We start from the raw sequence: 11,636 nt of genomic DNA, 5'->3' as shown, positions 1-11,636 counted from the left end.
GGGGATGATTTTAATGATTAGTATAAGTGAATTGTATATTCACAATTCTAGAATTCCTTTGGGTAAAGGTTTTTCCACATGTTTAATTTTTCGAAATTTACTTCCTATTAGGTTTTATTATTTATTTACTGCTATTGCTATTTTTATTTATTTATCTATTTATTTTATTTCCTGTCTGTTAAAATGGGCTTGGAAATACTCAAAACTGTGTTCCACAACCATGTTCATTAAAAAAAGCAAAATAATATTTAGGCATTTATTTTGAAGGGATACACTTTTCCCTTTTGTTTCCGTCGACAGTTGGTGCTTTGCCCATCATCCACGTTATATATTGGCTTATAAGTCATTTAGCCACTTAGTTAAAATATAGATGATTTCTATTATGTTACAGACACACATTTTAAAACACAGAAAAATCGCTGGGCACACAAAAGGAAGTGAAAAGCAGATTCACACCAAAAAATCTTGCAATGACTGCCTGAATATGATTAAACAAGGTTGCATCTTACTGTAATTCCCCAAAAAACCTCTCACTCTTTCATTTATTTTAACTGACACAAAGTTAACATGATAAATTATGTTATTACTGGCTTTTTAATTGTTAATCATGAATCCTCCACTGCGCGCAGTAGCGCATCCTGCCGCTAGTTGGCAGAATAACACGCTTCGCTCCAGTTTCCCACGAAGAAGAAGAAGAGGCGTCAACTTCCGTGTTTTAAAACGCTTGCTAGCAACGAACTTCACAACTTCTGCTGCGACCGAAGAGCTGTGAGTGTTGACTGACTGTGTGTTAATAAATGTATAAGTTTGTAACCAGAGAGAAATATACTGAAGATAAATTGTTATACTTGTATGTGCTGACTTTATGTTCGCTAAATCTGAAGTTTGTCCATCAGTAACTCTTTAAGTTATATCATGAAAGACAGGCAAACGTTATTTTTGCTTTACAACCAAACATGACATGCTCGTTTTGATTATCTCACTAGGTTATGTTGATTTTAACACATCTGATTGAACTGAGTTGTCTTCCAGGTGATTAATGTGTGTCCAAAGCGTTAAAATGCAAAATATAAACTCCTAAACACAAACGTCCAGCTCCCCCTGGCGTCCAGCCCGTGGTATCAGAACCTTATTGTGTGTGTTTTAAACATTTTACACCGTTACCTCACCTGTATAGGCCATTTAACCCATGTTACAACACCTATTTATTGTTGATATTCAAATTCCAGCCTGAAGGTTTTTTAAATTATTGGATTATATCATTATAGACATGTAAAACTTCACATCACTGACTTGTTTACATTTTGGAAAGATGATATAGACTGTCATAGTGAGAAACAGGGATGACTCTCAAAGAAATAAAGCGTGATAATGACAGTCGTCTTGTATGTAACTTATAAGCTTGTAATTTGTCATACCTGCGCCTGTTTTCTTTAACACTGATGAGGCCACTAATTTTGTCGCTTTTCTTTTTCAGTGTTTTGTCTGGGATGGGATCGCCAACAAAAGATGCAACGCCACACAGGTGAGATCTTGTATTAGACACACATTTTTTTGTTGTGGTTTCTCCGCCAGAGAAATGCAGCTGTAGCACAGAACGTGTCCATTGTGAGAGAGGTGGGGTGTAATGCTTTTAAATGTAATCCTCCTTATTGATGCTCAGGCTTATTTTGTCAGTCTGGTCTCCCACTGTTAAAGTCTTATCCCACATGGATTTGGTCTTACTCCTTAAGTAGGTTTAACTGCCTGGCTAGTCATTCATTTAATTTCTTGCCACTTATAAGATTTGCAGCTTACTTGTACTGAACAAGCACAGGCAAAAATGTCATGTTATCATATTAAAGTTACGTTTATCTTAATGTAAAGTGGGTTAATCCCCACAGGACCAACACACATACCCCTGGCCGAGAACCTGACTCCCCACTTCCCCCTATCCACGAGCGGCTGGGGTACCTGCGTCCCTCCAGGGAGCTGCTGGAGTACTACAGAAAGAAGATCGCCCAGTTTGACGGGGAACATGAGGAGCTGCTGCAGATGCTGGAGAAGTACAGAGGCATCACAGATGACCAGGTGAGACGCAGCCATGAGTCCTACGTGACACTGCTTTTCATCTACGCCACAGTATATTCACCTGTTCTAACCTGTCTTCTCTCAATCCTGGATATCTTTCCAGCATAAACTACAGTGGGAGGTACGCCAGCGCGAGGGGGAGATTGCGGAGCTGCAGAACGCTCTGAGTGACATGCAGGTCTACCTTTTCCAAGAGAGAGAACAGTCTCTGCGGCTGTATGCAGAAAATGACAGACTAAAGATCAGGTAGGTGCACGTTGATAATGAAAACATAAGACCACATTAGGGCTGCACGAAAAATCGTTAAAAAATCGCGATCTCGATTCACACATACACGTGATCTCATTTCCACACATGGCGATTCAGAAGCATTTTATATCTCGAGCTGAATCACAAACAAATGCTCCTATTTTCCTCCCGGATTTTTTGAAGCGCCCTCAATCGCAGCACTTGATTCAGTGGAGGAAGCCCGCCTGCAGTTGAGTGTTTGGAAGGAGTGAGAGTGAGAAGCCGTTTTAAGACAGGGCAGCAAGCCGCCAATCTGCCCGTCCTTTTGGCGGCTAGGTCCGCGGTTTTAGACAGAGGGCGGCAAATTGAGGGTCTGTTTTGCTCCGCCGATTTGCCGCCTCGCCTGCTAGATGGGCAACTGGACAGCCGCTGAGATCCGGGAGATGCTAGCGTCTCCTGGATCTCAAGCTGTTTGGTTGTGTTAGCTTGTTGTTGTAGCGCAAGCTAGGAACGGTCGCTACTTTTCAAATTAAAAGCCCCCCGCTAAGAACCCAGTTGTAAACTCCAATGGGGTGCAATGTAAAGCTCTTATTTTGAAGACAAATTCGTTGTCAACTGTTCACAGCCCAACTTCGAGCTTCACGTCATGTCACATGGTTTTTGGAAAAGGAGGAAAATTATGCCTCTATTTTAGAAAGCCGACCACAGCAGCTATCACATATCACCTAGCCAAGGATACGGCCCCAATAAACTCTGTACAACATGAGGTATTAAAGGATGCCCTCTCATCTTGGAGACTTTTTTTTTTTTTTTTTTTACTTTTGTAAAAATCATTTCTCATCCAATGACAGAACTTCAACAAAACAAAAAAAACATTGCTTTGCATACTACAATGTTTTTTTGTTTAGTTTTGTTCAAGTTCATCAGTGCAATAAACATTTTGTGAAAAAAATCGTGCCAGAGAATCGTGATCTCAATTCTAAGCAAAAAAATCGTGATTCACATTTTTTCCAGAATCGTGCAGCGCTAGACCACATACAGACTGTTCTTTACTGACAGAGATCCACCTTATAACCTGAACACCTGTGTGAATGTGCAGTTATTCTTACCTAGCACATCTGTACATATAACTAGCTATACACCAATCATTGTTGTGCAGAGAATTGGAGGACAGGAAGAAAATCCAGCATCTTCTGGCCCTGGTGGGTCCTGATACAGGAGAGATCACATACTTCCACCGGGAACCTCCTCACAAGGTACAAGTTTAATTCATCACGTAAACATGTTTAGCTCTGACTGCTGCTCAAAGTGATGCCAAATTTCTTAAATTACATGTTTTCATGCATGCATTAGTGACTGAGTCATGTTTTTCAGTTTTCAGTAAAAACTAGAACTGATATAGATTTGTTTATTCATTGCATTTCTCTTTAGTGAATTAATCTGTACTGGCAAAGAAAATTAAGCTGAAAATGTTTTTAAGAAATTCTATATGTGACGTCATATTTCAGGTGACTGTCTCACAGAGGAACACTGAGTCTACACTGGATGACAATCTCAATCTGAGGCCAACAAAGTTAAAACCAGCTGCCACCAGGAAAGGTTGGAAAACATTTTTACAAATGCTTTTTCCTCATGTAATATTTAAATTTAGTTTAAGAAAGATGTGAATGTGATTAATTGACGCGACACAGACTACATGTTGATTTCATGTCTGTTTGAGCAGAGAGTGGCAGGAGAACAAAATCAGCAGACGGAGTAAATGGAGAGAGTCTGGAACAATACAAGAGCGATAACCAGACATTGCTGCTCCAGGTAGGTCTAAGGTGCTCACTTCCTGAATGCAGTCAGATTGGATTCATGTGCTGTCATCTGTCAGAAACGCATCTTCACTCAATGCTAGCATTTCTCCTGTCGCCGTGATTTTGGCCATGAGATGACCAAGCTTTTATTTTTGTGGCTCACATGTCCAGGTGGAGGCCCTGCAGGCTCAGATGGAGGAACAAACCCGTCTGGCCAAAGAGCAGGTAGAGTCTCTGCTGGAGGATCGACGGATCAAAACAGAAGAGGCTCAGGCACAACAGCGCAGAGATCAGGAGCGAATCACTGCACTGAATGACAAGTGGGTCTCCATTTTTAGTTGTTCACTCCTAATGGACGATCTACAGCTGAAACATGCTTCTTTCAACACTTCATCTCTTATTTGACACCTCAGGCTCCAGCGAACCCAGAACCTGTTGTATGGGAGCACCAAAGATTTCCTACAGCTGAAGTTTGAAACACGTGCTCATGAGAAAAAGTGGATGGCGGAGAAGGACCGGCTGCTGAGGGAGCTGGACTCCTGCCACAACCGTCTGAGGAAGGCTGGTCCTGCCGGTACAGAGCCGGGCCGAACATGGCAGCCCAGCAGCAGCACAGCTCTGCTCCTTTCTAAGCCTCAGCCAGAGTTTCAACAAACTAATAAGGAGGAGCTGAAGGTAAAAATTGGTTCTTCTTTTATCTAAAACAAAAAAACATGTAAATAGATGTGGTCTTAAAGAAATCAGTGTTGTGAAATACAGAAAAAAACCATCTTCCCATGATATATAATATCAAATCTCTTTTTGTTTTGGGGTGTTTGTTGCAGTTTTTTAATGAACCTGTCTGAGTGACTCTGTTTCATCAGGCATTGCAGGAGGATCTGAAGCAAGCCCACCGTCTGGCAGAGATGTACAGGGAGCAGTGTATCACCCTGGAGACAGAACTGTCACAAATCAGAGAGGAAGGGGACGTGGGCAGGGAAATATTTAAGGTAACACTGTTGTACTGGTGCTTGTGTCTATATAATCATCATACACGTGTATGTATTTTATGGCAATCTCCAGTTTTGTTGTCACTATTATTTTGGACTCAATAAAACCTTTGTGTGCAGGAGCGTTCAGACAAAATGGCCAAGCGTCTTCAGCTGATGACTCAGCGTTACGAGGCGCTGGAGAAGAGGAGGGCCATGGAGGTGGAGGGCTTCAAGACGGACCTGAAACAACTCAGGCAAAAATTCAAAGATGTAGAAAAACAACTCATCAAGGTAAAACAAAAATGTGTCTATTAATGTCTTTTCCTTCATTTAGTTGTCTTGAATACAAGAAAATTATATGTTGTTTTAAGGTCTTTTCTGAAACGTTTTTGTCTTATTGACATAATTTCTTCAGCTTTTCATACTGCTGATATGATAGCTAACATAAACACTGTCCACCTGGTGTCTCTGTGTCTACCACTTCAGGCTACTCTGAATATTGGGCCCAACCAGGACTTGGCCATTCTGCATGAGGTACGTCAAACCAACGCCAGAACAAAGAAGGTCCAGGGTGAGCTGATGACGCTGAAGGCAAAGATCTACGGGCTGGAAAATGAGCTGAGGTTTAGTTGAGGACTGGACTGTGATGACAATCTGTGTAATATATGAAGTGTTTGTGCCACTGTGTGTACTGAAACTTAGACTGAATGTTATTTCTATTTTGTACTTTGGACTAATAAAAATGATTTGCTACAAGGTTTTTAAATGAATGATCACCAATTATTATTTTACAGAATGAATTTGCAAGCAGCAGTAGGCTTTTTCACAGCAGACATTTTGATTTGTCATAGTTGGCAAAGCTCAGGTGTTACTAACATAAACGATGGCTCAGTTCTGTTCAGGATATGACAGTGTGACGAGGAGCTCATATGCAGGACCCTCAAACTGAAGCAGCTCAATTCTAAATTTAGCCTTAGTTATGTTTATTATTTACACCTGTGCTAGATGGTAAGAAATACAGACTCTCAGCGCTGCATGTCAAATATTTATGGAAGCTACACAGCATTAAAAATTGCATCATTTAATAACTGCACTGTAATTATTCTTGTATTATTATTGTTATTATTATTATTATTATTATTATTATTATTATTATTATGTAATTAAATCCATGTTCCTCCTACCTGCATAGGTTTACATCTTAGTAGATTTACTAGAATTAGATTACAGAACAGTACCTATCTACAACTTACATATTATATATGACAAAGAAACTATTTCATATTTAGTTTATTTTCCTTCTTTAAATGAATAATTTCCAAAACTGTAGGTTAACCACTACACACTCCAAAACCACAAAGGAATTAGATAATAGAAAACAAAGAAAATCATTGAGAAAATAAATAATTGGTTAAACAAATAAATAAAATAATTTATATATGACTTTATATTTAAATAATTTCAAACCATGAAGGAGAGTAAACAGACAATCGTGTGCTCTAGAAATTATCACGAAACAAACAAAGATTTAAAAATAAGGAAGTTTTTAAAAAAAAGATTAATACATAAAAATATGTCACATTTTATGAAAAAACACATCTTAAAGCTTAAGTTTAATTTCTACTGAACACTTAAGCGTTTCCGGCGAACAACATGACAGAACGGTACATATCTACAACTTGCATATTATATATGACAAAGAAACTATTTCATATTTAGTTTATTTTCTTTATTTAAATGTATAATTTCCCAAACTGTAGGTTAACCTCCACACACTCCATAACCAAAAAGGAATTGTATCATAGAAATCAAAGACACTCAAAGAGAAAATAATTAATAGGTAGGACAAATAAATAAAATAACTGATATAGGACTTTATATTTAAACATCTAAAATCATCAAGGAGGAGAGTAAACAGACTCTATGCTCTAGAAATTATTACAAAACATATAAAGATTTTAAAATAAGGAACATTTTCTGTTAAAACATTTTAAAAAAGTAAATAAACGAACAGATTTGTTCTCACATTTTATGAAGAAACACTTCTTAAAGTTTAGGTTTCATTTCTACTGAACACTTCAGCGTTTCCGGTAAACACCATGACGTAGTAAAGTACCTGCCAGTTGTCTTGCGCGCATGCGCAGTCGTTGTAATCGGCGTGCGCGGTGCAGTTGTGTGTGTTGAATGATGGCAGCCTCACAGCCGCAGGAACAGACAGTTGAGTATTGACTCTCACCGTCCTGAGACACCATGACCCACTTCTTCTGTCGTCAGAGCGGCTCGGTGGACAGTTACTGTTAGCTCGGCTGAAGCTAGCTCGGCTCCGTCCGCCATTGTTTGTTGTTTACCCGCCGGTTTGAACACACACACAGAGTGAAATGCAGAGGATAAGTCCTGTGAGAAGTGGCTGGCAGCTGCTGAAATCCTGCTGTGAAGGAGCAGCCAAACAAGTCAACACCTCGACTCCGACCTCACGAAACTACAGCCGTGTAAGTAGAATGCTTTACTCAGACTTCTGTGGTGAAGGTGAAGGTGTAACTTTGGTCTTTTATCAGCTGTCTGTTACATTTAACTGCCATTTCAACGTCGAAGGGGGGGAAGACATGTAGAAGCAGCAGAGGGAAACACGAAACTAATCACAGCTCACACACTCACACATGATTAAAATGGTGTGAGATAAAGCACTACACAGTTGTTACTATTATCTCCTCCATCTCCAATAAAACTGCTGTCATTCATGTTCTGTGGGTGCAAAGTCTCCCTCAGTCCCCCTGTGAGTAACACAGATAATGAGTGAAGTTAATGATCATGTGTTTTTATTCTACATGCTCCATCTTTGTGTCCTCAGCTCCCTCCTCCTCCTCCTCAGGGCCACAAGTCCTTCGGGCTCCTCTTCGACATCGATGGCGTGCTGGTGCGGGGCCGGACGCCCATCCCTGAGGCCAAGCAGTGCTTCAGGAACCTGGTTGATGGCAAAGGGAGATACAAGGTGCCCGTGGTGTTCGTCACCAACGCTGGGAACTGCATGAGGCAGACCAAAGCTGAGCATCTGTCCCATCTGCTGGATGTGGAGGTAAACTGAACGTCTTTATTCATTTTAACAGCTCCCAGCTTTGTTTGTTCTGTGTTTTTATGTCTTTTTCTCTGCACTGTCTTTATCGCAGGTGTCTCCAGACCAGGTGATGCTGTCCCACAGTCCTTTGCGAATGTTTACCCAGTTCCATAAAAAGCGCGTGCTGGTGTCGGGACAGGGTCCTGTGGAGGAGGTCGCTCACAAGTATCCTGCTCTCTGGATTTAGTCTGGTCTGGTTTCTGCACTCCCGCTCGATGTTGACCTTTTGAAAGTGTGCATGTTCTGTGTATTCAGTGTATTTTTGTTCATGCTCCACTTTGTTATCAGTTTAATCTTTGTACCCTTTGTTCCCTTTACTGCCTGACCGTCTCAGTGAGGTCATTTTACAGATTTCCTGTTTTTTCTTTTGAGGGAACGTTTGGAGTTTTTCTTTCCCTATATTAATCCAAGTCACTATGTGGACATTTGAAAGCTTCTTTTCCCTTATTAACCTAGTGGTTAATGCAGGAAACACATCATAGAAGACCGTTACAAAGTCCCAACAGTCGTATTTAAATCATACTTGTTTTTTGTTGCTCAATCATATTTTACTTTAACACACCAACTTCAGCCTGGGCTTTCAGGATGTTGTCACCATAGATATGCTCAGAGAAGCATATCCTCTTCTGGATGTCGTAGACCACAACAGAAGGCCCAAAGACAGTGTAAGTTCTGTTTCTTAGGCCGGTTTATTTTCATGTACGGATGAGTTCTACATCTTACAAACTGTGTATAATGTCTTACAGATTCCACCCTCCAAAGGCTTACGGCCGATCGACGGTATGTTTTCTGAAAAAGCTAAATGTCTAAAAGTTTAATAAGCATGTTATAATGTACATTTTTACGGTGTTTTAAAAAAATATTTCCTTCTTTCCCTGCTTCTTCCTGCAGCTGTCATCTTATTCGGCGAGCCAATCAGATGGGAGACCAACCTCCAGCTCATCGTCGACATTCTCCTGACAAACGGGAACCCAGATAATTCCTGGAGTTCGATGCAGTACCCTCATATCCCCGTCCTGGCCTGTAACATGGACCTGCTGTGGATGGCCGAGGCCAAGAATCCCAGGTACAGTATGTGTGTGTGTCTTATTGAAATGAATGTCACACACCAAGACATTATTAAAAGTTTTGATTGTCACTATTGCTATTACACCAAATGCTCCTGTCTCTTAGGTTTGGACACGGTATGTTCCTGGTGTGCTTGGAGAGCCTGTACAAGAAGGTCACAGGCTACGATCTGAAGTATGAGGCTCTGATCGGTAAACCCAGCGTGGTGACTTATAACTACGCTGAGCTGCTGGTCAGACAGCAGGCGGAGAGACTTGGCTGGACCACACCTGTGAAGAGGCTGTATGCTATAGGGTGAGTGACTCAGTCGGCTCATGACTGCAGACCCACATTTAATACTTGGAAATCATGTTTATTTTTTTAACTTCTTAAATGTGGTCGAGGTGAAGTTTAATGTAGCATGTATATCGTTTCCAATTATCACTCTCCTTGATTAATAATAAATGCAGATGCATGTGATGTTGTAACTTATGGGTTACATTAGTTAATTTATGATGTTATTTTATTTACATTATTGATTAAAAGCTGCTAATTTCACATTATTATTTAAGTTAAAAACAGAGTTAAAAGAATTGAATTCATAATACAGTCTACTGATATTGATTACCTACGACATTGAATTTCTATTTGTATTTGCCTACAGAGGGTTCACTTTAAGGAAACAGCATGTCCCATAATGCTTTGCGTGCTTACCTGGATGCTATTTAAGAAAAGACCGGGAGCAGTGTTTTCTCTACAGAGCAGCTACTAGTGAATGAATGAATGCCAAGTTATGCCAAAGTGATATTTTCTGGACTTTTTTGTGTCACCTTTTTTTCTTATATAAAGCCAAGCTTTATTTTCCATTTCTGACGTCGAGTGAAGTTATTTTGATCGTAGTTAATCTACATGTAAAATTCTGTCTAACAACAAAGTTTTAATGTGAACTTAAAGCACTATTAATGCGTATTTGCTCCCGTCTCTTTTTATAGTGATAACCCCATGGCTGACATATACGGCGCCAACCTCTACAACCGCTACCTCCAGGCTTCTCGCCACACCAAGGCCCAGATGCAGGCTAAGAGTGGTGGAGGAGGTGCAGACCCCCTGGCAGAAACTGTTGACGACGTCCCTAAAATGACATCAGCAGAACTGGGCGGAGCGTCGAGCACGTACGGGGCGGAGGAGAACCTCCCTGAGGGCTGCAGCTCCATCCTGGTGTGCACAGGAGTGTACAGCCGGGACCAGCAGGAGCTGCCCTCAGATCCGACGCAGACCGTCACCGAGCAGCGCATCTTCCACGGCCACAGGGACTTTCGCTTTGACCCCAGCCTTACACAGCCGTCCGTCATTGTGCAGGATGTGAAGGAAGCAGTGGAGCTGGTGTTTGAGCAGGAAGGCTGGCCTCTGCAGTAGGGCGAGCAAGATCGTGTCACATCTCACAACTGTCGAGTAAACAGCTCTTATCTGCAGGTAGAAGAAGTTTTGTAGGTGTATTTTTCTCTAATCTACGCTCCTGATTATCGCAGGGGAGATGTAGCTGTTACTGTGGCTAGTTCTTAGAGAATTAAGTGCCATACAACCCACAGCAAAAAGCAACAGTATACGTTTTAACACTAAATATAGGAAAGTTACACATTTTAAGTCAGCCATGCATCGTAGTGTGTCAATAACTGCTGCTGCAGTATTTTCTTTGTCTAGTTATCACAAACAACAAACACATACCATTGTTTCTAGTAGCTCTACCTACTTTATATGAAGAGTTTATTTGCAAAAACAGATTAAAGCCATTCTTAAAATTACAGCCAGTTTTAATGATTTTCTTTCAACTACACAATAAAAAAAAGCAGTTTAAGAAAAGTAGAAACATTTTAGATATCTTATCGAAACTACACAACAACATTTGATTAATATTCCCTCGTGTGTACTATTTGACTGTTTTTGCAAATTAACGCTTCATATACAATCTATGAGAAACATTACTGTCCAGCTAAAGTTTAATTTCACACTTCGTACAACACTCTCCTGAACTGGATCACCTTGCCTTTCCAAGCCCCCCCCCCCCTCCAGCAGGTCTTAACTGGACCAGTTCTTGCTTCTTGCTGTTTGTTTTTACTCTTATCATATTTCAGGCTGATTTGTTCTTAAGCTTGGGCGAATGTGTAACCTCTAATGCTGAGGAGATTAAGTTGCCGGGTTTCACTTTTAGTACCTCACCAGTTTGGATTTTAGCCACATTTAAGAGTAATCTTATTTAGTACTTTGTGTGAAATTACCAGTCGAGGTGAAAAAGGTGCTATTTTTTTGTTAAGTGGTTTTTAGTTGTGATAATCATATGAATTCATGTGACGAGAGTCTGTATTGGAGGTTTTTGTGGGAGAAATAAAAAAAAAAAGTACAGTTGCAGCA

General features: G+C 40.5%; 2 protein-coding genes across 2 annotated transcripts; both read left to right on the top strand.

Annotated features, from left to right (window-relative positions):
- Positions 1-681: 681 nt before the first annotated feature.
- Positions 682-5,834, top strand: ccdc77 (coiled-coil domain containing 77). The gene is made up of 12 exons (XM_030424851.1): positions 682-768; positions 1,478-1,525; positions 1,884-2,070; positions 2,174-2,316; positions 3,458-3,554; positions 3,807-3,897; positions 4,022-4,110; positions 4,269-4,417; positions 4,511-4,772; positions 4,961-5,086; positions 5,207-5,359; positions 5,555-5,834. The coding sequence occupies exons 2-12, from the start codon at positions 1,491-1,493 to the stop codon at positions 5,699-5,701; spliced, it is 1,479 nt and encodes a 492-aa protein (XP_030280711.1). The 5' UTR covers positions 682-768; positions 1,478-1,490; the 3' UTR covers positions 5,702-5,834.
- Positions 5,835-7,192: 1,358 nt separating this feature from the next.
- On the top strand, positions 7,193-11,622 carry hdhd5 (haloacid dehalogenase like hydrolase domain containing 5). Its single transcript, XM_030425991.1, has 8 exons — positions 7,193-7,557; positions 7,917-8,141; positions 8,233-8,345; positions 8,752-8,845; positions 8,927-8,960; positions 9,072-9,246; positions 9,354-9,542; positions 10,220-11,622. The coding sequence occupies exons 1-8, from the start codon at positions 7,447-7,449 to the stop codon at positions 10,641-10,643; spliced, it is 1,365 nt and encodes a 454-aa protein (XP_030281851.1). The 5' UTR covers positions 7,193-7,446; the 3' UTR covers positions 10,644-11,622.
- Positions 11,623-11,636: the final 14 nt, after the last annotated feature.

The sequence above is a fragment of the Sparus aurata genome, chromosome 8 (assembly GCF_900880675.1).
Source record: "Sparus aurata chromosome 8, fSpaAur1.1, whole genome shotgun sequence".
Taxonomy (NCBI): Eukaryota; Metazoa; Chordata; class Actinopteri; order Spariformes; family Sparidae; genus Sparus; species Sparus aurata.
This window is presented reverse-complemented; position numbering and strand designations above follow the sequence as displayed.